This window comes from Rhineura floridana, chromosome 3, assembly GCF_030035675.1.
Source record: "Rhineura floridana isolate rRhiFlo1 chromosome 3, rRhiFlo1.hap2, whole genome shotgun sequence".
Lineage (NCBI taxonomy): Eukaryota > Metazoa > Chordata > Lepidosauria > Squamata > Rhineuridae > Rhineura > Rhineura floridana.
The window spans coordinates 198,272,186-198,297,895 of record NC_084482.1 but is presented as its reverse complement, the minus strand read 5'-3'; the positions used below and the strand labels follow the sequence as shown (position 1 = coordinate 198,297,895).

The window sequence follows — 25,710 nt, the reverse complement described above, 5'->3', positions numbered from 1 at the left end:
TGAGTTCAGCAGTGCTTCTGGTGATGGAGACGATATTATCATGGTAGGAGAAGATAATCATTACCTGATGGAATGCCTCTCTCCATATCTGCCAGGAAGGCCTGTTTTGCCATCCCAATGGCAAGATTCGCCTGTTGCATGGTGAAGCATGGTAAGGTTTTCTCTGCCGTAGCCCCCTATTTGTAGAACTCCCTCTAGAGATAAGACTGTCCCCCTCACTGATGGTTTTTAGATGAAGATGATTTATTGATTTATACACCACTTATATGCCAAAATGGCTTCTAAGCATTTACAACATAGTATCAATGATAAAATATATACATAATTAATATACCCAATTACAATTCAATGACAGCTTAAAACACAACTTTTCACATAGGCATTTGGAAAAAGGTCTGTAAGTGGGCATAGTTAATCTGACGCTTGCTGGTGAATTATTTTATTGGTTTAATGGTTTCAATTATTTGTGTTATTGTTTTATCTTGTGTTCACCATCCTGGGATCCTACGCAATGAAGGTTGAGTCTATAAATAGAAACAATAAATATTTGAAATCAAAGAGGAATTTCTTCTGGATTAGTTTGACCATTCCAGTTATCCTGTGCAATTTCATTCATTGGAGGGGTGGTGGTTCTCACCTGCTGTGTGTTGCTTTGATCCACAGATAGTGGCTGGTTGGTTAAAATCAGTAGGTGCATTTTAGCCTGTTGTCTTCCTATGTTTGCCCAGTGCAAAGTCCTGGTTTTGACCTATAAAGCCTTATAAGGCTCAGGACCCCAATACCTCAAGGACCACCTTTCCTTAAATGTACCAACTCGGATCCTGTGCTCAGCATCAGAGGCCCTTTTCTGTATGCCTCCTCTAAAGGAGGTGCGGAGAGTGGCAACATGAGAATGGGCCTTCTTAGTGGTGCCGTGTTTGTGGAATGCTCTCCCTACTCCTGGCTCCATCATTATCCATCTTTAGGTGCCAAGCAAAAACATTTCTCTTCTCCCAGGCATTTGGTTCTTAACTTTGGAAGTTTTTTTCGAAGGCTTCTGTTGTGTAGCCTTCCTAAGAAGGTTGCTCCACTGTCTTATACACTAATTTGTTTTTACCTTTTTTAAAAAAAATATTTTACTGTTTTAATTTTTTATTAACTGTAAGTCACTTTGAGTGTTCATATATGTGTAGAAAAGGAACAAACAAACAAATAAATAGTTGTCTTAACCCCCACCCCCCAGCCAGTTCATGGAATTTTTTTGATAGAAACTGAGTGCTTTCTGCTTTGTAGACCAGTCTTTCTGCCCTTAAAATATGCCATCTTATTGGCATACCTCCTATTCCAGCAAAAACATTGGTGCAGTTTTTCATAGTGTACAGGTACAGTGATGGGGAGAAAAACAAGAAGCATGCTGGGGCAGAGGGATGTGTTTTTTGGAATATGACACAAAAGATTTATTTATTACATTTATATTCCACCTTTCTTCCAAAGAGCTAAAAGTGGTGCATACATGGTTATCTCTTCTCCATTTTATCCTCACAACAACCCTGTGAGGTTGGCCCAAGGTCACCCAGTGAGCTTCATAGCTGAGTGGGAATTCAGATGCTGGTCTCCCAGGTTAGAGGTTCAACACTCTAACTGCTACACCACACTGGCTTACGATTAGCCTAGGGTTATTGCCCTGACTGGGGACCCCTACAAATAAAAAAAAAGCATTTATTTAAAACATTTATCTGTGTTTCATTGTACAGCAATTTCAGGACACACTACAATTAAAAGAGTTTCAAATTCACAGTAGAGTTACTAAAAAGAAAGCAGGAAAGTTATAGCCTGCCAAGTAAAAACATAAATTTTAGCATCAGATTCCACCAAAAGACTGGGGAGTATATCCAGGGCTATAGCTTGTGTCTAAAAGTGGGGGCCGGCCTTATCATAGAGGAGAGAGAGACCAAAACCAGGGTGCCACCCCCAAGAAGGCTCTACCCCCACTTGGCCATATAGCAGGCTTAAACTAAAGGTGGTACATCCAAAAGAGCCACCCCTAATGCCAGAAATCTTATGACAATGAATGGGGTATTTAGCACTTTCTATTGGTTGTGTGATAATCTACGACGACTCCATTTGTGTGTGTGGTGGAGGTCATGCCCCCATTTAGGTCTGATGGGACCCCTTAAGCATCCTGGCCTCAAGCAATTTGGGCCCTTGAAAGTGATGAAGGGAAAATGGATTTCTTTCCCTCATTCACACACAACAGGCATTAAAGCAGGCCTGTGTGTGTAGGGAAAAGCAGGAAAAGGTCAAGCTCACCTTACTGCAAATTCCTGAGCTCTTTTCTGTGCCAAAATTGGCTAATGCATGACAGCAGATCATTAATTTGGTATTGTTTTACAATCTCTTGATTAATATACTTTTTACTATTTGTTCCTGGGAAAGAGGAAAGAGCAATGGCCTCAGCTAAGGGAAGTCTTCATGGTGGAATTAAGGAGAGCTTGATACTAATTTTTTTTAATAATAGCATGATGTGTATAATCTTATTTCATAAATATATGAAATGTGAGGAGTTCTGAGGTGGGCTTCCTCCTCCAACCCTCTGTGTTTGATGGAGAGTGGCTGGCTCAGAGTTACCCCTTTTTCTTTACTGTGTTCCCTAATAATCCTTTATGTTGTGTGATTTTCAGCTATAATATGGTGATTTAAAATTAATATTTCTCTATAGCAAGGTAGTTACAAGTGGAATTTCACATAGAATTTCCAGTCACTTTAAGTGAACTGAACTTGGCCTTACATCATGGTATTATCAAAAGAACATGTTGTAATGTTCTAGGGATGTCCCTGGCCAGCTTGACTGATCAGGAGCCATGACAGAATGGATTGTATAGTACAAAATCATCAGTAACTATGACAGTAGAATAGGGGTAATCAGTCAAGGGGACAGATTGACATCAATCTAAGAAGACATGAAGACAATGAGATGGGCGGTATCTGTAAAATTATAAATATACATGAATTCATTGTAATAAAGCTATCTGGTTTGTTGGAAATATTTCAAGAGGGAAGAACTTACAAAGAACTTAGGGGATTGGCAAACTAATGTCACATGTGTATTCAATAGGATCTGTTCAGACTGTACTTCTTTGTAGTCCTCTCCAGATTTCCCCTTCGGCCAAAAGTTGCTAGGAAACAAGGTAAACAAAGATGGTAGCGAAAGGGTAGTTTTCAGGATTGGAGGGAAATTGTCCTAAACAAACATGGCGGACAAGGCGATTTCCCATGCCTGTAAGTAAGATGGCAGACAAGCTTGCTTCATCACAGCTATTTGCCTTGCGCCATCCTCAAAACCCGCCTCCGTAGGGCCCTTCAGTTCCTTATAAATTGCTTTTCAAGCCACGGACTGACGAAGAGGTCATTGCGTCATAGAAAGACATACCGACGTCAAGTGAATAGCGCGCAGGCGTCAAGCTACCGAAATCTTCCCTCTTCGTTCGGAGGTTGAATAGTTAAACATATCTTTAGAGACAATACGGTCTCCGTTTAGATACTAAGAATTATTTTAAATCGTACTTTGACTAAAAGTATGGACTAAGGAAGCTAAAACCGAAAAGTCATGTTGCAAGCAAAGTAGCAGGCACCTTTTCAGTCAACTACATCAGAAACGGAAGAATAAGAAGTAAGCAGGCCTGCTGGGCTGTTCGCGCATGCGTAGTAGTGAGGAGGCGGGGCACGCAGCGGCGCCGAGGCAGGTCTCGCTCCAGGCGCGAGGCTGGCGGCAGTTTCGTCACCAACGGCCTCTTCAGGGTTTTGTGGATTTAGAGGGTGGCGGTGGCGGTGTAGAGAGGAATTTCGTGAAAAGGAAAAAACCGGAAGAAATCCGGCAATCAAGTAAACCCCCTTTGCCTATCGTCGCCGAGGGAAGCGGAAACGCTGCCATCTTGGGAGAGAGGCAAGTGAATGGCATAGAGATAGTAAAAGGTTAGACTGATATAGAAGTTGATCCTCCGATATAATACTTGAAAGTCTTCGTCTATGTTACTCTGTTTTGTTGCGTAATGACGTTGCTTAGTTTCTTGGCATTTCTGTGCTGAAATCACCTCTATGCTATGGATTGAATGGACGCAAAGTGTGAAAAGTAGGTTCTGTTTGACATCGGGAATATTAATTGAGAATATTAATGGCGCATGACTCTTCATTTTGTATCTCTATAGTGCATCAGTGGATAGGCTTCTGAACGGTCGTTTGTTTGACCGGAAGTGTCTTGTATTTGAGCGGAAATAGGGATTTTTGTGCTCGGCGACGTGAAGTGAAGGGACGGAGGGCAGGTTGGAAAAACAATGTTGTGGTTCAGTATATTAACAAAAATGGTGGGAGGAGGAGGAGGGAAAAAGAAGGGGGGATGTTTCCGTCTCCGTGGCTGACAGGTGGTAGTATAAAGATACATAGATCCCAGATCTCCCGAGGCTCAGAACCTGCGACGTGGTGGCAAACCCTTGGACCTATGGGGTGGAGTCTCTGGGGCAGGGTTTTCAGAGGAAGAGCCCCATTGGTGTAGGTTGCGTAGGGATTAAAGGGAAAAAAGCTCTGAGACTATATAGAAATTGTTCTAGCCTCTTTATTAAGGCTCTTATCCCTGAGATATCGCACCTCCCCTTTTAGGAGGCTAAAATCCAGAAACTTCATGTCAAGCCCCAGAGATCTGCTAGCTCGTAACTATATATAGCAGTTGTGAGGAACCTTTAGCCCTTCTCATGTTGCCAAACTATATCTTCCATCACCCCTAGCTATTGGCCATGCTTGCTGAGTTTAATACTAGTTGTTCAGCAATGTCTGGAGAGCTAAATGTTCCTGAAACCCAATTATACAGCTATACGCTAGTGGATGGGGCTTTTACTGCTGTTAGGCTTTCATCGTAAGCCACCAGATCACTCACTCTCCTCTAATGGCCCTTTGCTCACTGTGATTGTAATTGGCTGTATTCTAGAGCCAGTGTGGTGTAGTGGTTAAGATGCTGGCCTATGACCTGGGAGACCAGGGTTTGAATCCCCACATAGCCATGAAGCGCACTGGGTGACCTTGGGCCAGTCACTGCCTCTCAGCCTCATGAAAACCCTAAGTCGGAATTGACTTGAAGGCAGTACAGGTTCCCTTTGTTCTGGCTTTGCAGATAAGAGAGAAGTGTACTACAGAGAAGACTTTTTGAGAGAATGTGACTGGATTGGGTTTGCTTTCTGTGGTGTTCAGATGAACAGTATTTATGTAGCTTCTTTGAGGTTTATGGTGCTTTCTAGAGTAGTAAAAAAAAGGCCTCTAGCCAGAGGAGTTTACAACTTCAGTTTTGACATTGGGGAGATAGCAGTATTATGTAGTGGTGCTAGAATATTAGGAAACATGATGTTAAAATCTCTGCTCAACCATGAACGAAACTGAGCGTTGTTGGGTTTGTCACTATCTTGCAACCTAACTTAAAATGGGTTAATGCTTAACTACCCAACATGAGCTCCGCAGAATAAGAATAAGGGCATAGTAGAAATGTGGTAAAGAAACAATAAAACAATATATCCCTGTGGCTTTTGCTGATCCATTTATGCCACTCTGAGCTACCTGATCTCCTGCATGTGAGTTACTATTGTGAAAAACAGGATTGGGGAACGTGTGGCCCTCCAGATGATGTTGGATGACAGCTCCCACTGTCCCTTACAATTGGCCATGTTTCCTGGGGCAACAACATCTGGATGGCCACAGCTTCCCCATCCCTGATGCAAGATGTTTTGAATGTTATGGGAGAGAATGAGGCAGAGACTGCTGCTTTTGGTTCTTCTCCTGTAACTCTCACTAACAATGGCCATTCCATCAGGCTGCAGTGGAGATAGGAAATAGGACCATTCCATTAGCTGTAATAAGAATCCAGCTCCTTTTAGCTCTTCCTCCCCCTGAACAGCCTCTGTAACTTTAAGAAACAAATGCCACCAGGCTTCATGAGCCTGAAAGTAAACAGTAAAATTATGCAGGCATTGGCAACTTCACAATTTGATTTACTTCAATATACTCTATTTGGGGCATCCCTTGTGTGTGGTCTGAAAACTGCAGCTAGCACAGATTGCTGCAGTACTGTTGCTGACGAGAGTGAAACACGTGAGCATAAAACACCCCAGCTCAGAAATCTGCACTGGTTACCGATTTGTTACTGAGTGAAATTCAAGGTCTTACTATTAGTATATAAGGCCCTTTAACAATTTGGGACCAGTTTACTTGAAGAATTTCCTTTCCTATATGTGCCCACTTCAATCTGCATACTGGCAGTTTTACAAGTGCCACATAATGTTTTCTTTTACATGGAAGGAATCAGTCTTTGAGCATGGCAGCTTCGACACTATGGAACTCCCTGCCCATTGACATGAGGCAGATAACTTCGCTGTACTCTTTTAGTGTGTATGTGTGTTATGTGCCATCAAGTTGATTACGACTTATGGTGACCCTATGAATTGGTGACCTCCAATAGCATCTGTTGTAAACCACCCTGTTCAGTCTTATTCAGGTCTGTGGCTTCCTTTATGGAATCAATCCATCTCTTGTTTGGTCTTCCTCTTTTGCTACTCCCTTCTGTTTTCCCCAGAATTTGTCTTTTCTAGTGAATCATGTCTTCTCATTATGTGGCCAAAGTATGATAACCTCAGTTTCATCATTTTAGCTTATAGTGACAGTTGTGGTTCTAACACCTAATTATTTGTCTTTTTTGCGGTCCATGGTATCCGCAAAACTCTCCTCCAGCATCACATTTCAGATGAGTTGATTTTTCTCTTATCCATTTTTTTCCACTGTCCAACTTTCACATTCATACATAGAAATCGGGAATACCATGGTGACAATGATCCTGACTTTGGTGTTCAGTGATTTATTTGAGGACCTTCTGTAGCTCTCTATAGCTGCCCTCCCCAGTCGTAGCCTTCTTCTGATTTCTTGGCTATTGTCTCCATTTTGGTTGATGACTGTGCCAAGGTATTGATAATCCTTGACAAGTTCAATGTCCTCATTATCAACGTTGAAGTTACATAAATCTTCTGTTGTCATTACTTTAGTCTTCTTGATGTTCAGCTGTAGTCCTGCCTTTGTGCTTTCCTCTATAACTTTTACCAGCATTTGCTTCAGATCATTACTGGTTTCTGCTAGTAGTATGGTATCGCCTGCATATCTTAAATTATCGATATTTCTCCCTCCAGTTTTCACATCTCCTACATCTTGGTCCAATCCCGCTTTCTGTATATGTTCTGCATATAAACAAATAGGGTGATAAAATACACCCCTATCTCGTACCCTTTCCGATTGTGAACCAGTCGGTTTCTCCATATTCTGTCCTTACAGTAGCCTCTTGTGCAGAGTATAGGTTGTGCATCAGGACAATCAGATGCTTTGGCATGCCCATTTCTTTTAAAGCATTCCATAGTTTTTCATGATCTACACAATCAAAGGTTTTGCTGTAATCTGTAAAACACAGGGTGATTTTCTTCTGTAATTCCTTGATCCATTCCATTATCCAACTTATGTTTGCGATATGATCTCTTGTGCCTCTTCCCTTTCTAAATCCAGCTTGGACACCTGACATTTCTCGCTCCATATATGATAAGAGCTTTTACTGTAGAATCTTGAGCGTTACTTTACTTGCATGGGATATTAAGGCACTGGTTCGATAATTACTGCATTCCCTGGGATCTCCTTTGGAATTGGGATGTATATTGAATGCTTCCAGTCTGTGGGCCATTGTTTAGTTTTCCGTGTTTGTTGACAGTTTTTTGTCAAAATGTGGACAGATTGAGTTGCTTGTAGCACCTCTGTTGGTATGCCATCTGTTCCTGGTGATTTGTTTCTTCCAAGTATTTTAAGAGCAGCTTTCACCTCACATTCTAGAATTGCTGGTTCTTCATCATACGGTTCTTCCATGAATGAATCTGGCATCTCTTTTATAGAGTTCTTCAGTATATTGCTTCCATCTTCCTTTTATTTCATCTCAGTCAGTCAGTGTGTTCCCTTGTTGATTATTCAACATCCTCACTCTCGGTTTAAATTTCCCTTTCATTTCTCTAATCTTTTGGAATAGGAGTCTTGTTCTTCTCTTTTTGCTGTTCTCTTCTATTTCTATACAATAACTATTGTAATAGTTCTCTTTGTCCCTACATACTAGTCACTGTATTGTTGCATTTAGGGTTCTGACTGTGTTTCTATCTCCTTTTGCTTTTGCTTTCCTTCTCTCTTTAACCATTTGAAGAGTTTCTTCAGTCATCCATTGAGGTCTTTCTCTCTTTTTAACAAGAGGTATTGTCTTTTTGCATTCTTCCCTGATAATGTCTCTGACTTCACTCCATAGTTCTTCTGGTTCTCTGTTAACTAACTTTAAAGCCTCAAACCTGTTCCTTATTTGATCTTTACATTCTTTTTGGATGCTATTTAAATTGTATTTTGGCATTATGAGTGCTTTGTTCTTCTTCTTTAGCTTTACTCTGATTTTCGGTACGATCAGTTCATGATCTGTACCACAGTCTGCTCCTGGTTTTGTTTTTGCAGAAAGTGTGGAACTTCTCCATCATCTGCTTCCAATTATATAATTAATTTGATTCCTATATTGACCATTTGGACATGTCCACGTATACAGTTGTGTTTTTGGTTGCTCGAAAAATGTGTTTGCAAGAAACAAATTACTGGCTTCACACAATTCTGTAAGTCTCTACTGCTTCATTTCTATCTCCTAAGCCCCATTTCCCCACAGTTTCTAGTTCTTCTCTGTTCCCTACTTTTGCATTCCAGTCCCCCATGATTATCAGAGCATCCTGCTTTGGTGTGTGATCAATTTCTTTACGTACTTCCGCGTAAAATCTCTGCATGTCCTCTTCTTCTGTGTTTTCCATTGGAGCATAGATTTGGATGATGGTTATGTTGATAGGTTTCCCCTTTTAATCTCATTGATATTACTCGCTCAGACCTTACATTATAGCTCCTAATTGCTTTTGCTACATCACTTCTCACTGTTAGAGCAACCCCATTTCTTCTTAATTTCTCATTTCCTGCATATAATATTTTGTAGTTGCCTGACTGAAAGTGTTCCATTCTCATCCATCTTAATTCACTCCCGGCAAGTATTGTAATATTAATACATTCCATTTCTTTCTTGACAATTTCTAACTTTTCCCTGTTCATGCTTCTCACATTCCATGTTCCTGTTGTGTACGTTGTACAACGCTGGACTCTCCTTTCGCATCTGTGCGCATCAGCCTCTGGTCTTCCTTTCGGCTTTGACCCCATTGCGTCATTAGTCACAGCGCTACTTATACTTGTCCATTGTTCTTCCCCAGTAACTTGATGAGTGCCTTCTGACCTGGGGGGTCTCATCTTCCAGCACTATCTTGTGTTGCATTTTGGATAGTCTGTTCATAGGGTTTTCATGGTAAAAGGTATTTAGAGGTGATTTACCATTGCCTTCCTCTGAGTCTGGATGCATCTTAGTCTGGTGTCTCAGCTGTAACCATTCTACCTTGGGTGCCCCTGCACCTCAAGTCTGGCCTCTTGATCTAGACTCCTGAGGGCATTGCTCTCGGCTTCTTCAATACTCTCAAGCCCCCTCACCCCTTTAAGGTGTGCATCCTAAGGTATGCACGTTAAGGTGTGCATCCTAGGGACACCTGCTAAAAACTTTCTGATTAGTCAAGCCTCTGAAGACATGTAAAGTTGATGTGTATTTTAATATGTAATTTTAGCTTAGAATGTATACTTTTAACTGTTGGTCTTATTCATTTTATTTTTTAGCTTGTTTTTAACCTTAATTTTTATTGGCAATTTAATTGTATACAGTAGGGCCCCTCTTTTTGGCGTTCCACTTCTCGGCGTTTCGCTAATACGGCAGTTATCAATTATATCCATGTTCATTATGTTCGGCGCTTGTTCCGCTTTTTTTGCATTTTTCAGCATGACGTGCTCAGCAGCTGAGTCCGAGAAGGGCGTCGGGCGCCATTTTATTGTCGGTGATTCAGTCTGTTTACAGCATTTGTATGCTCTGCTTCTCTCTATTCTGGCACTTTTCCAAACTTTCAAACTTTTTGTGTTAATTACAATGGTATCTAAGTGTAGTACTAGTGATAAAAAAGGAATTGTAAGCCTCTTACTTTAAATGCCAAGTTAGAAATGATTAAACTAATTGAGCAAGGTATGTCTATGGCTGAGATAGGCCATAAGCTAGGTTTGGCTCGCCAAACGGTTAGTACAGTTGTGAACACTAAGGAGAAAGTGTTGAAGGAAATTAAAAGTGCTACACCAGTGAACACTAAAGTTATAAGAAAACGTGATAGCCTTATTGCTGACACGGATAAACTTTTAGTGGTGTGGATTGAAGATCAAACCAGTCACAACGTGCCTTTAAGCCGAGCCATCATCCAGGGCAAGGCCCTAAGTCTCTTCAGTGCTATGAAGGCTGAGAGAGGCAAGGAAGCTGCTGAGGATAAATTCGAAGCTAGCAGAGGCTGGTTTAATAGGTTTAAGGAAAGAAGCCATCTCCACAACATAAAAGTGCAGGGTGAAGCAGCTAGTGCTGATGCAGCAGCTGCAGAAAGTTATCCACGTGAGCTTTCTAAGATCATCGAAAATGATGGATATACTAAGCAGCAGATTTTCATCGTGGACAAAATGGGCATATTTGGAAGAAGATGCCGTCTAGGACTTTTATTGCTAAAGAGGAGAAGTCAATGCCAGGCTTCAAAGCTGCAAAAGACAGGCTAACTCTCTTGTTAGGGGCTAATGCAGCTGGTGATTGCAAGTTAAAACCTATGATGATTTATCACTCAGAAAATTCTAGGGCCCTAAAGAACTATGCAAAAGCTAGCCTCCCTGTTTATTATAAGTCCAATTCAAAAGCTTGGATGACTGGCGATCTTTTCTCAAATTGGTTCACGGACTATTTTAAGCCTACAGTTGAGGCTTACTGCAAGGAAAAGAACATTCCTTTTAAGATTTTACTTCTTGCAGACAATGCCCCTGGCCATCCTAGAGCTCTAATTGGTTTGTACAAGGAGATAAATGTTATTTTTCTACCTGCAAATACAACTTCATTGCTGCAGCCTATGGACCAAGGTGTAATTGCAGCATTTAAATCCTATTACCTAAGAAGAACTTTTGCTAAGGCCTTTGGAAAGGCTTCACAATTTTGGATAGTATAAAAACTATTAGAGATGCATGGGAGGAAGTTAAAGAAACAACATTGAAAGGTGTTTGGAAGAAACTAATTCCCACACTTATGGACGATTTTGAAGGCTTTGAGAATCCAGTAGAGGAAGTCACTACAAATGTTGTGGAAATGGCAAGGGAATTAGAATTGAAAGTCGAGCCTGAGGATGTGGCAGCTTGCTTGTCTCTCTTGATGAGACCCTAACAGATGAAGATCTTCTTCTGATTGAAGAGCAAAGGAGGATGTTTTGCGGAGTCCCATCCTGATAATAGTCCTGCTGTCCCTAGAGAAATGACAACCAAGGAATTGGAAGAAGCTATCAACTGTATAGAAACTGGGATGGCAGCTTTTGAGAGGATTGATCCAAATTTCGAAAGAAGTTTTAAAGTGAATGCAAGCCTTCTAAACGGTATTGCATGCTATAAGGAAATTCTAAGGGAAGGGAGACGGCAATTCATGACGCAAAGTTCATTGCTTTTCTACTTTAAGAAAGTACCATCGGAACCTTCAGCAGCAACAGCTAGTCTTGAACAATCTTCAACGTCAACAGCAACACAAACCCCTGCAAGAGCTTAATTCAAGTCTCCATCATCAAAATGAATAAGATTCGTTGATGAGTCAAATGATGAAAATGTGCCGGCTCTGGGGCAACGGCGAAGGCTCGCCACGCAATGGAGAGCTAGCTGACCCGACAGCCCTAAAGGCTGAAAGGCAATGGTGCCCCCTGGCTGCAACACCAACTGTGTGGAGCGGCTCCTGTCACGTGTGCTCTGGGCCCTTGGTGGGCGCCCACCTGTGGCCCTTCCTGCTACTGCCCTTGGTACTCTCAGGCTTGCTGGCCGCCGGCTTCAGGTTTCTGCCCAAGTGCGACGTCATTGATCTCGAAGGTCAGTACACGCCTGTCAGGGGTCTGTGAAGCGAGAGTGCCTTTTCATCCAGCCGCACTTCCCGATGGACGACGCCAAGCACTTCTCTGCCCAGAGGCTGATCACCGGAGGCTCCTTCGTCTCCTTCATAGCTGTCGCCGCTGGAAAGAGTGATTCCCTCCTCACTCGGGCAGCCTTCGCTGAGCTGCTGGAGCTGGACGTGGCGTTGCGGAGAATCACAGTCCAAGGAAGCTCCTTCACTAACCTTTGTGCATGCAGGAATAACACCTGCATCAGCCCCAACCCGCTCCTCAGCGCCGTGCAAGGACACCCAGCAAGGATAGAAGCACTGCAGCCAACACTCACTTTCCTGGTCTTCCAAGGCTGTATTTTCGTCGGCCCCTTCTTGGGTGGTGAGCATTTGGGCCCTCGGCATGAATCGGCGTACTTATTACGTGCAGCCAAAGCGATGCGCCTCACCTGTTTCTTGCAGGATGATAATACTCATTGCTGATGCACCCCCTTATTGCCTGCACCCGGGGCGGACCGCTCCCACCGCACCGCCCTTGGTACACCACTGACAATAACTATATTCATTTTTCAAATTTACATTCGTCAGTCACTATAAGCTAAGGGCAAAAATATTTTAAGGTAACTAATGTGTGTACTGTATATTAATTTTACTTGTTTTTTTAGGCGTAGCTCTATTGCGCACTTAATATATGATAGTGTAAACATGTTATTAGACTTTTATATGCATTTGTAAGTAAAAAAAAGCTATGTTTCACTTTTTGGCGCTTTTTGGCAGGGGTCTGGAACCTAACCCGCCATATTAGTGGGGCCCTACTCATTTCACATTTTTTGTGAACAGCCTAAAGGTTTTGTTTGTTAATAAATGAATAATAATTGAAGGTGGGTGTACAGAGGTGAGCAGGTTCTCAACACACCTTCCCACCATTAAGGGATCTGGGTCTGCTTTTTTCTTCCTCACTCCTCCTTTTTTTTTGTATTGTACCTTTTCAGATTGTAAGCTTGAAGGTAGGGACTGGCTTTTATATTGATTTAATCTGTATGTCGGTCTGGTAACTTTTTGGCTGAAGAGCAGGACACAAATGCTTAAATAAGTTCATGGCTTGCCATTTACACATTGTAGGAGAGGCTTGCCAATTTCTGCATTGTGTCCTGGATGACAGTTTGCGGTTTTGTTATCTGATGGATTTAGGGAGATAGACAAAATTATGTTCATATTTTTTCCTGGTTCTAAAAATGCACATTACCTATTTTTAATCCCGTTTAATTACTTTGATTGTGAGTCCTTTGAAGACAAAGAAAAAGTGTCTTGGAAAACTTGCTATTACTTCTTCTGAGTCCACATGATAGAATGTGCTATAAGTCTCATAAAAATACAATTCAGGGTAGTATAGATGACGTGAGGAAAGCTCACAGCCCTTTCTCCAGGATCTCAGGATGCTGTACAGGGGTTGCCAACTTTTTTGTACCAGAGGGCACATTTCAAATGTTGAGAGAGCGCTGGGGGCACCAGTTGCAAAATGGCTGTCATGGCGAGTGTGGCATAAAACAAAATGAGAGAGTAGTCATGGTGAAGCTTTTCTCATAATTGCATTTCCAGACGAGAAAAAGTTTGACCTGTTGAATTTTTGTCTGCCATACAGCTGTTAAAGGCACAAGAGCCCTGTTTTTCCCCAATGCCAACTCTAAACCAAACCTGAGCTGCCATCCTGTACCTACTTACCTAGAAGTAAGCTCCATTAAACACAAAGAGACTTACTTCTGAGTAGACATGAATACCATTGCACTGTAAGTTTATGATGAATTCTTAATTAGTTCCTGGTCTTTAGCTCCTGCAAAGTAGGAGATATACCTAAGCCTCTCCGCAATGTTTTCACATTTGTCTTTTTTGGGGGAGGGGGATTCTTTAACCTCTGCCCACACTTATAGTAGTATTTGCAAAAAATAATGTCCAGGCATTACCTGATCTCAAGTGTGCCCAGCACAGGAAAGATGCATCCTGATAGCTAGGGGAAAAGGAAGGGCAAACTATGGAGATTCCAAGGGTGATGGCAAAAAAGTGGGGGGGGGGAGGCAGAAGCAGGAAACGTGCACCAAAAGCGAGAGCAAAACAGCAAAGCTTTAGGACCCTGAGGATTGCTATTGCCTGTTCTCCAAACAACTTGCTTGTAAGTCACAGTGTTGACTTGACTCATTGGTTAATAACTCTGATAGGCAGGACCAGCCAGCTAGGCTGGCTCTTTTCACATAAATGGCGTAGAAGGGTACCTGCACATTTTATGCCATAACTTTCTTTTTAGAAGGGCTAGAGACTTACCTTTTTTTAAAAAAAAATGAAAACTCAGATTCTGAGTTACCTGCTCATGGTGCCATAGCACCCATGGACCCCTGATGTATAAAGATAGATCACATTTCAGGTTCAGCTGAGAGACTGAGACTTGCATAATTATTTACTATTTGATTTCTTACCTGCCTTGCACCATGAGGTCCAGGGGTGGCCGGCCACATGATCTTCTTGGCTGAAGAGGGATTGTTGCTTGTGAGATGCTTTATAAACGGTCCCAAAAACACAGGAGAGGGAAGCTTTGTAGTCAAGCCTGAGTGTTTTGTCTGAAACAAATGACTGTACTTAGTTTCAGCTTACATCTGTTTTATTTTTATTTTTTAAACTGGTCAATAGGTTTCTTATTGGAATGTATTATATTGGTTGTTTAGGGGTGATTACTTTCTTGATTCAGTCATTTAAGATGTGGTTGCACGACTGGAAAAGTCTTCTAAACAATGTGAGGCAGGCGTTTAGGAGTAAGAAATGTGTCCAGGAGCACTTCTGGATAGGAGTGGCTCCTAGGAATATGTTTAGCATCTCATGGGAAGGGCTTCTAAATAGCCACTTCACTGGTCAGTTAGCATTTCCTCTAGGTAACCAGACAAAGAAGCATATTAGTAATAACTTCCCTTCAATGAAGAAATGAGATGAACTTTCAGCACAACTTTATACATTTATTTAGTTATTAAATTTATATCCTGCCCTTCCTCCCAGAAGGAGCCCAGGGTGGCAAACAAAAACACTAAAAGCACTCTAGAACACCTTAAAAAAACTTTAAAAAATCTTAAAAAGCAATAACACGGATGCAGACATATGCACATGGCGGAATCTAGTACAGTAGGGCTTAGTCCAGTGGACTAGATAGCAGCTTTTGAGGACATTTCTTCAAACTCAAGAATAGTTCATGCTTTTGCAGCTAGGAATTTTGCACTTTATTCTTTTAAATCCTCAGGGAAGATGCCTTTTTATATGTCACTTTGGATGCTACTGTTGCACAGAATGAAGTATTAATGCTTCAACAGAAATGGAAACAAAACACAGAATGCAGACGATCAAGGAATATGTAGCTGTAATGAGTAAGCTAGCAAGGGTGATATGGGGGTGGGGGGCGGGAGGCAGCAGAGAGAAATGGATTTATTGTGGTGCAAGTGCTTGTGGACTAGATAGAGCCCAGTTAATCAAATGCATGAAGGGTTTGATAGCGGCAAGGCCAGCCCCCTTGCCAGTGAAGGCACAGGGTCGAGGGTTCTTGCTTTCTCCCTCCATGTCTACATGGAGTCCTTGTATGTCGAACGTTAGTACACCTAAGCTCATAGGTTATCAACAGCAGTTGTCTAGTGTAGGTGGAAGATAGAGGAGACCCCACTCAAGAATTCTTGAGTCTTGGGAGGTACTAGAAATTTTCTGTTTGGAAATCAAACTTCAGACAGCAGAACAGTCTTATAATATATGCTATTTATTCATATCTTGCATACTTTAACTAATAAAATGCATTCTAGGTGGCCTTAGCCATCATTGCAGAAACAGAAAAATAGAAATGTGTATCAGCATGAAAGAAGTTGCTGGATATCCATTTAACATCAAAGTAAAAGACTCTGAAGGTACATCTTAGTTAAAACAGGCTACAGTATATGAAGGACTGAGTTAAACTCTTAAGTCATATTACAGAGCCAGAGTTACAAAGTACATATTATGATACAGCAACCATCAGAGGTCATAGATGGAATAGATGGATAGTTCTCCTGCGTTCTTCGATCCCCGCTCCAGCAGACCTGTGGGGTAATGAGTGCTATAAAACCTGGCCTTTTATAACCTTTCTTATCAAAGGGAAGGCTTGTTCCCATGGCCTTATCAGTTATGCTGTCTACTAGAGGCAGCACTAGTGACTTTTCTGCCTTCTCCTAGAGATGGCAAGAATGCTCAATGTAAACTGCTAGTTGAATGTGGTAATGTTAACCATACCATATAAGGAATTTTCTGTAAAAAAGCCAGTTTGAGTGTTGGCTGACTGCCTAGACGTCTTCTCTCTGTGTTCCAGTTGCTTTCATCGGGAAATTACCGCTTTAGTCTGGAGACAGAGGCAAAAGGGGGGGGGACAGTTTAGAACTACTCCTTTTCCTATTAATTGGCTCCATTTCCATTTTCATGTAAGAAACAGACTTTATAGGCAATTTCAGCAAATCTTAAGCATATTTTAAGCAATATAAGCAGATATAAATGATTTCTGCATATTTTGTGCATATTTTAAGCCATTATCTGGGCTGGCCTTTTTCATGTTATTCTTGGAATGGGAATATATGTATCTGGGTGTGCAGCCAAAAAGTCATGGAATGACTCCCCCCCCCCCCAAGCTGAATGGAAAGTAGAGCTTTATGTAAAAGTATCAGAGGCTTTACCTCTTGCGTTCCTTAGCCTTTTGATCCCACTGTTTACAAAGTTTTTCATTTCTGTGTGCGTCCCTCATTCACACACCCATATTTTGCTGATTGAAGATATGCTATATATGTGACAAAATAGGCCCTAGTCTATGAAAGCTTATGCCACAGTAAGTGTGTTACTTTAAGGTGTAGCAGCTCCAACCAAGCTTTTAAACATTCCAGGATAAAAAATAGTTGGAGTCAACAAGATATCTGCATTATCAGTACTAAGCTGAACAGTTGTTCACTAGACAGTAATGTTCCTGGGATTACACCCTGTTTACCTGTGCTGCGTGTTCCTTTGCTCAGGCAACAGTATGTTTTGGATACAGAATGTCTTCCATGAGACTTGTGACTTCCATGAGCATCTGATATGCTTTTAAATTTGTAAATCAATTTTTTAGCCCTTCTCCTCCTCAATTACAGAACTTAAACTCTCAAAGCAAGATTTGCTTTATAAATGACAAAATGAGAATGCTGTTTATTTCCTTTATACCCTGCCCTTCTGCCAAGATGTTTATGGAGGCATAGACGGTTTTCTTACGCATGCAGGCACGCACACATGTACATACGCACTGCCAAACTCTCTTCAAAAACAAACCTGTGGAGTAGGCGAGGCTCAGAGAAAGTGTGATTGGTCTAAATCCACCCAATGAGCTTCAGAGTTGAGTGGAAGTTGATTCTGGGACTTCTCAGACCTAGTTCAGTACTCTAACCACCACACCATACTGGCTTTAAAAAGAGAAATTACTACACTTTATTTTCCTTTCTTATATATAAACTGTACGCTTGTAAGTTGTGCTCTTTAATATTATAGCCCAGTTTTATGCTGTGTAGACATGTGTATGGCTATGTTAGCATATTGCCTTTTTAAAAATAACATCGCAAGATCCATTTAGGGAAGCAACCTCTTCCCCTCCCTAAAAATCTCTTTTGTTTCTGATAACCTTAACATTTGCAGGGAATTCTACTCTTACTTTGGTTACAATATCCAAGAATCAATTTAATAAGTTTCCCCTCCTCACAGGAGGATCTGCAAGGATTTAAGAAGGCACCATGGCAGAGCTGGAGAACCTTGAGGTGATGGTGAAAACCTTGGACTCTCAGACAAGGACTTTCACAGTGGAGGAAGAGGTGAGAAGCCCTAAGCTGGGGTTGCAGCTGGGAGGTGGATGGGTGGCAAGGGGGCCTCACTTGCTGTTAAGGTGCTGTGGTATAACTGTGACAGGATATTTGTATCTACTGGGGGCTCTGGAGGGGCTCGTGCATCTGATGAGCTAGGCTAGAAGTTCAGTAGCTGAGGATCCCTAGGCCTGATTGCTGATCCAGAGATGACAGGGTCTGGTATGTGGGAAAACACGAGCCAGTAGGCCACTAGGGAATAAAAATGGGGTAGTGAAAGTAATATCCAGGCATGGGTAACCCTAATTGGCACATGTAGTGTGATGAAGCATCCTTTCTCAATTTAACCCAGAAGTGATCGCCTCAAACTTCTTGATGAATTTGTAAGTCAGCTGTTTCATGTTGTATTCTTTTGTTTGGAGTTCCGTTGTTCCAGAATGGCTGCCTCAAGGTCAGTTAGTGTGCCCTGGGAGGTTTTTGTCCTCTAATAGGCAGTATGCTCCGGCACTGTCAGCACAGCTGACCTCGGTGCACGCAACAGAGCTTTCTCTTCTCCAGCCCCCTTTACGCCCCCAAAATAGGCTGTGGAAGGTTGGGGAACCCTCTGGAGCAGTTCTTGTGGGGTGCACAGGGGAAGGCGAGGAAATGGAAGTCCCGTTGTGCTGGGGAACCCTGCTGGCACAGTACTGGGTACAACCCATCTTTTTTTTGCCACTGCCACTTCACAGTGTGCCAGTAGGTTTCAGTCCCTGGAGGGTTGGTGATTTATTTCACTATTAATGACATAGAGGAGAGGCCAAGGATTGATGAGCAATGGGGATGGAGGGTTATCTGCTTGACCTTTTTCAGTTTTCCTTTTTGGCTTTGCAGATCACAGTGAAGGAGTTTAAGGAACATATTGCAGGTTCTGTCAGCATCACCTCTGAAAAGCAGCGCCTCATCTATCAAGGGAGAGTCCTTCAAGATGACAAGAAGTTGAAAGAATACAGTGAGTGAGGAGACACTGGAGTCTGTGGGTAGGATGGCAGGGAGAAAAGAGTGGGAGGGGTTCTTGCATGGGGCTGGGGAGTATGTTTACACGTGCTCTGTCTTCTGTGGCAGATGTTGGAGGCAAAGTCATCCACTTGGTGGAACGTGCCCCGCCCCAGACGCAGTCGCCCTCTTTGGGGGGTCCTTCCGGAGCTGGCTCGTCCTCTGTCCCTCACAACGGCACAGGCCCCCGGGGGGCAGGCCCCACGGTGCATGACCGCAACGCCAACAGCTACGTCATGGTGGGGACCTTCAACTTACCAGTAAGCATTATGGATCCGCAGCCACCCACACAAGTGAGTTTTAGCCAGCGGGTGCTGCATTGCAGGGGAAGGGGAAGTCTCAGGCCTCCCCCCAATGCTTTAGCTCCCCCCCCATGAAAAGGGGAGGGGTTTGCTGGCATGTTGCCACCCAGACTTGGTGGAAGGGGTGCGGGCACTGAAGCAGTGGTAGATTAGTGGGTTGATGCTCTTACGTGCAGAGTAGAGTGAGAGGTACAAAGTGCTCTAGGTTGTCCCCTCTAACCCAAGACGCTGCCGCCTTCAGTCTCTTGATGCTGCGGGAGGGAAGGCATCCATCTTCTTGATCCTCTTGTCTGTCCCCTTCCTCGCCTGCTGTTGCCAACAGCTGATGAGGGAGGGGGGCAAGTGACAGGGCCAGCGAGGGAAGAGGTTAGAGTAGCCCAGGGTGGCCTCCTGCTGCTTGGGAGACCTAAAGGTACATGTCTTCGATGTAGAGGAAGAAGTGGTAACCCTAACTGTACATCTCTACAGGGCCTCATCAGATACACCTTCCTCCCTAGGTTATATCTTTCGCTGTCTTTCTGACGCTGTTGACTCTTTGGGTCATATGGGCAGCCTGCATAACCTTTGCTGGACTTCAGGGGCTTTCAGGGTGGCGGCAGCAGCAGAGTGAGCATCAGTGAAGCAATGCAGGGGACGCTTCTGAAATTAATAATATGCTAATATGGTTCAAACGAGGGTATTCTGGCTGTTAGCATGAGGTTTCTTAAGATGGTTTATTCAGTGTTCTGCATAATTTGAGGATCAGTGCCTAACAGCACATCCTGTGCATGTCCATTTAGAAACAAGCCCACTTGAGTTCAGTCCTATGCATGTCTATTCAGAAGCAAGCCCCATTAAGTGCAGTGGGCTTTACTCCCAAGTAAGTGTGCACTGGATTGCGCAAGTGTGCCAGCCCACCTTTTAAAGCATTTATTTATTTGGGCATGAAAATGTCAAAATAGCTGGCAGGGACCAGTTGTGGTCAGTGCTGCATCTGCTTCTCTCTGTGATCATCTTTGTGCAGCTTGGGATGATATCGAGGCTGGCTTATGCTGTTGTTCCAGAAGAGAACAGAGAAGTGCAGAATGTGATTTTGGTCCTAAACTCAGCTTTGTGAAAATCCCACCTTCCTTTTTTAAAAAACAAAATAAAACACAAGTTTCTAGCCCTCATGGCTATGAAAACATATAAAATCTATGATAAGCTTAAAAGTATGTGCACAATGCTGAATTCGCAGAAACTCAAGGAGTGGCTGAATAAGATTGCCAGTTGTTTGCAGATGAGGTTTCGGTGTCCTCTGTACCTCATTATTGGTTCCTGTGGCTAGCAAAATCATATAAAATGTCATTGCTTATACAGATTTCCAATTGTCACCTTCTGTGTTGCAGAATACGGATTGCCTGGACATAGCGGTTTTTTGAGAACATAGCACACACAGCTTTGAATAATGTTTGAGTACTGTATAATAATATGTCTTTGCGAAGAGAAAATCTCTTGAGAAATAAAACTCCAGTCTAGGTGTAATCACTGCTAAGGGATAGTATCTTGCAAGGGCTGTGTAATGCCAGAAGAGACCCTGAGGAGGGGTGGGGGGAGGTAGAAGCCCTGATCGATTGTGATACTGTGGTCTCCTGGATTTTCTTGCCTTTCTTTCTGCTCCATTTTGTTCTTTTTTCTTTTCCATCCTCTTTCCCCCCTTCCCTATTCTTTTTTTGTTGCTGTTTCTTTTAACCCCCCCCCGTCTCTTCCTTTTCTCGTCCCCTGCTTTCCAAAGAGCGATGGATCGTCTGTGGATGTTCATATAAATATGGACCAGGCTCCCATACAGGTACAAGTGGGATGGGAAGACTGGAATTTACTGGGCTATGGTTGTATATTCTGTTGGGGGTTGTGTGTGATAGAAATATATGGGGAGGGAGACATAGATTATGATTTCCGTAGCATGTCAGTGATGCTTGATTTTGTTGAGGGGTTAATTTTCCATGAAGGGAACTGCTTGTGAGGGTTATGTAAGTTGCCAAACCTTAAAAGCTAATTTAGATACTTTTCTGGGAGCCTTCAACTGTTGCTCAGGTGTCAACTTTGACTGTTCGTGTGATGCATGGTTGACCCAATTGGTTGACAGGTTAGTCACCATTTATTTTTCCTTGGCCAAATAGTCCATGGAGTCAAGAGTGTTTTTGTGTAGGTGGCAACCTACCTTTTATTATATTGTATCACGGGGTTATCTGAGAGGAGTGAGGACGCTTCACTCCCCAGCCCTGCAGGATTTTGGGGTGTGTGTCTATCTGTTGCAATCCGACACACAGTATCCCTGCCACATTTAGCAACAGGCAACCGGCCTTGCTGCTTCGTCCGGAGAACATCTCTGCTCTTTTTCTTTCCAATGAATTGGATGTGGCTGAGCTTCTCCTGCTGGCATCATGGAATAGAAACCTGGCTTCAGGAGGAAACCTGAAGCAAACACACAGATAAATGTTCCTTGTGGTAGCCCAGGTTGATGGTTGCCAGTTAGCCTCAATTGGACACAGGGGTGGGAGGTGGGAGGCAGAGGGAGAATGAAGCATTGGCTCCATTTGCAAAGCAGTGCATGTGTGCATGGTGAATGCCAGTGGTGTTACTCCAGGCAGCTCTGCCCCTAAAGAAGAAGTAGACCGGAGAGAGTGAGTACCATTTTGCAGCATGCAGTGAATGAGATGCCTCCATCTGTATTGGCCTGCCAGGTGTTGTGCAAACAAGCCTGCCTGTCCAGAACAGAGCGCACCCCTTCCATGTCAGATGGCTGCCTGCCATCTTGTCCTAGCATGCTTCCGAGGCAGTGTAGCGTTGTCTGCGGGGCCACTGCTTCCCTAGGTGGTCAGGTTGAGGACTGGCTACCAATGTGTTTCCGGTCCAGATTCAAAGTGTTGGTTCTTACCTATAAAGCCCTTAACGGCATTGGACCGCAAAACCTGGCGGAACGCCTCTCCCGCTATGTACCTACCCGGTCGCTGCACTCGACGTCGAAGGCCCTTCTCCGTGTCCCAACACATAGGGAGGCACGGAGAACGATAACTAGAGCTAGGGTCTTCTCAGTGGTGGCTCCCGAACTATGGAACGCCCTCCCTGACGAGATACGCCTGGCGCCTTCTCTGCTATCTTTTCGGCGCCAGGTAAAGACCTACCTCTTTGCCCAGGCATTTTAAATTTTTTTAAATTTGTATTTAAATTTGTAAATTTTAATTATATTTCATTGTGTATTGTATTTACATCCACCTGTATTTTAACCTGTTTTATTATGCTGTACACCGCCCTGGGAGCTTATTGCTATAGGGCGGTCTAAAAATGTAATAAAATAAATAAATAAATAAAGGTGCTGGGCACCAGATTCCAGTCTTGGAACTAGTAAGGAAGTGTTCCCTTTATAAAGGGAAGGTGCAGTGTACATGTTTGGGGGCACTTTGTTTTTAACTTCTTTTTCAAAGACTTTCCCATTGGAAAACAACTCCGCACATGGTCTGGGGCACTCAGTCTTAGGTGCCAGAGTTTTTATAACCAGAGGGTGGCACCTGTACTCCATAGGTCACAAGTGCCTTTGTGGCACTTGTGGGAAGGAGAGTTTTCTGGGAGTGCCTGGGCTCTTCGGGAAGATGCTTGGCTTCTATAGCGAGCATGATGCTTGTTAAATTGACGTTTGAAATCTGTGGTTCTTATTTGACTAGTCACAGTCCAGTCAAGGGCTTCCTCCATCAGCAATGTCTTCCTATGTGAGACCCGTGGAAAGAAATGGGAGTTGAAAAGTGCACAGCTGTAGCTTCTTGGCGTGACTCCTACTATCTCTTTCAGCAAATATTTTTGCTGGGAATTCATCCAAAAGATTGTGTCCCAGGTCTGTGGATTCCATGTTGTATTTGGCCCATTCTCGGTGACTCTCCAGAGGATTGCGAAAGAAACTTTAAGAGGATTTTAAGTCTTAAAATATTGCTGCCACAAATTAAAACCCCTGCCCAAAATCTGCAATGACATCTGTCAAACACCACTGAAATGGCTGGGTGCCTCCTGCTGTGAGTCAGACCTGATGTCAAAATGACAGCATAAAGAAGCATGGAGGCTCATGAAATATTTCGGTGCAGAAAACAACATATTTTCATTCACTGCCCCAAAGCTGATCTTTTTTGTAGTTTAAAAAAGTGTCTTTACCTGCTTCCCAAAAATCTGTTCTTATGCCATCTAAGGGAAGGATTTCAAAGAGTACAGGCACCACAATAGAGATGTCACTGTCCCTCCCAGTTACGGGAGGATCATTAGCAGCATCACCTATCCCTGAAGTGTGACTTTTTGGGGGCGGGGGGTTGCTGTTCTTGTGATGGGAAAGGGCCATAGGCTGCCTGTAGGGCATCTCCCTTTGCATGCAGAAGGTTACCGGCTTGTGGCATCTCCTGTTAGAACAGGGATGGGGAACCTGTGGCCCTCCAGGTGGTGTTGGACTCCAACTCCCATCAGCCCCAGCTGGCACAGCCGGTGGTCAAGGGTAATGGGAGTTGTGGTCCAGCTGGAAGGGCTGCAGGTTCCCCCTTTGCTAGTTAAGAAGGATCAGGAAGCAGGTGATGGGAAAGACCCTCTGTCTGAGGCTCTGGAGAGTTGCTTCCAGTCAGAGTAGAGAATATTGGGCCAGGTGGAGGCCTGATACAAGACCCTGTGTTTGGTGGAGGGGAGCACTGAGGGGCAGGAGTTCTGTAGGGATGCAGGTTGAGAATGCAGTGTGGGGAGGGTGAATTCAGCCTGACTACTGGTGGAGAGTTGGAAGGATTTGGGCTCCGAGCCCTGTGTTGTTCTGTCCTGACTCATTTCCTGTCAGCGTCCCCTTCTTTTTTCTTGGCGTAGGGCTCAAGGTGGAACAGGAAGGATGTAGAATTTGGTCTTCAGTGAGTCCATTTTCCTTTGTGGAGTTCTGTAGAACCTTCAGCATAACCTCAAGAAGGTTCTAAGGGGCTAGAAGGGATTTGTGGTTCTGTCTGCAAAACATGGGCAAAGGGGCTTCTGACAAGCTGTGCCCCCTTGGTCTGACGGGGGACATCTCTCCTCCCTTCTCGCTGCAGAGTGAGCCTCGAGTCCGCCTTGTGATGGCTCAGCATATGCTCCGGGACGTCCAGGGCATCCTGCACCGGCTGGAGGTGAGCCAGCCTTTGCATTTGTGCTTGGGGAGGGGGCGTGTGCAAGACTGGGCTGCAGGCGTGGAGCAGAGCCCCGTTTCTGGCCCTTGACCCTTGCATGCCCCTCTTCTTTAGGGCCGCCCCAATGGCCAAGCCACATCGGGACCCGAGGAGGCGCCCTCTGCCAGCCCCACCGAACGGGAACCAATGGAGGGAGCAGAGTCTGAGCCTCCCAGTGAGCCCACACCGGCTGAGGAGCCACCCCCATCGGGGACCGAGCCCCCCCCGGTCGCTGAGGCTGCTGCGCCCAAGTAAGGAGCTGGCGTGCTAAGCCGCGTTGGCTCAAGGCTGAAGCTCAAGGCCGACAGCCTGTGGTCTGTGCCGTCCTTCTGGGGGCAGGATGGAAGTGGGAGGGCTGAAACGAGAGGATGGCTGGTGGGAAGGGGGATTGCTGTGCAGAGGCCGTGGAAGGGAGATGCTGGGGGTGGCGGTGGAGCGGGTGGGTCCAGAAGGGAGGCAGCATTCCTTTGTCTTTGCCTCTTCCCCACAGTCACCCCTCCCCCAGCGAGTATGTGGAGGTGCTGGGGGAGCTCCGTGGGGTGGAGAGCAGACTGCAGCCCTTCCTACAGAGATACGAGGAGATCCTGGGAACTGCCGGCACTGCGGACTACAACAATAATGTAAGGTTTAACTTCAAGTTGTGCCTGCTGGCAGCGGAAGAGCAGGACACCTTCCTCTCTCTGTTTTTGGCCTTGGGGCATCCCAGATCATTGCAATCACCAGAGCCTTTTTAATTTTTTTGTATAGATATTAAAAAAAAAAACACTTGGGGGGTAGGTTTTGCCCATGCTTTTTTTTCTAAGCAGTCCTGCAGTCATAAGACCAATACCGGGACTGAAGCCTACCTGCAAATTGGTGTCCTGTTGGGAGCCACTACTCAATCCTGTCCATGTGGAGCCTGCTGGTGGTGGCTTGTAGAGAAGGAGTGGCATTTTGCATATTCTCAGGCTGATATCTGGGGCTTTGAAAGAGGTTCTGGGCTAAACTGGTGAATATTGTCGGTCCGCTCTTCCATTCCTCTGGTTGTGGACATGGGCTATTCAATCAACCTGTTATTTTCATATGCTTTGGGGACAACTCTGTTGGGAAAGGGAGAGAGTAGTATGGGAGATGGGCAGCCTGGTGTACTGTGCCCTGCCAAGAGGATACTACCTTGCAGGTGTTAGACCAGAGGTGGGTGGGAACATCCAGGTCCTCTTATCAGACTGCCTGGGGTTTTCCACCGCTGTTCGAAGAAGGAACCACCTAGGCTCTATTGGTGACCA

At 44.1% G+C, this 25,710-nt stretch overlaps 1 protein-coding gene across 10 annotated transcripts in view; it reads left to right on the top strand.

The window, feature by feature from the left end:
- The first annotated feature begins 3,392 nt into the window (after positions 1-3,392).
- Positions 3,393-25,710, top strand: part of BAG6 (BAG cochaperone 6) — a 46,185-nt gene continuing 23,867 nt past the window's right edge. The window contains exons 1-8 of one of the 10 annotated variants that reach the window (XM_061619409.1): positions 3,393-3,649; positions 17,846-17,952; positions 18,811-18,928; positions 19,042-19,265; positions 21,028-21,081; positions 24,332-24,406; positions 24,521-24,696; positions 24,936-25,065. In XM_061619409.1, coding sequence (XP_061475393.1) covers positions 17,875-17,952; positions 18,811-18,928; positions 19,042-19,265; positions 21,028-21,081; positions 24,332-24,406; positions 24,521-24,696; positions 24,936-25,065 — 855 coding nt within the window. In that variant the 5' untranslated portion in view covers positions 3,393-3,649; positions 17,846-17,874. Of the gene's footprint in view, positions 3,650-3,669; positions 3,952-4,210; positions 4,299-17,845; positions 17,953-18,810; positions 18,929-19,041; positions 19,266-21,027; positions 21,082-24,331; positions 24,407-24,520; positions 24,697-24,935; positions 25,066-25,710 lie in introns of those variants that run through there. The other 9 variants (XM_061619412.1, XM_061619407.1, XM_061619410.1 and 6 more) reach the window with 9 other exon arrangements.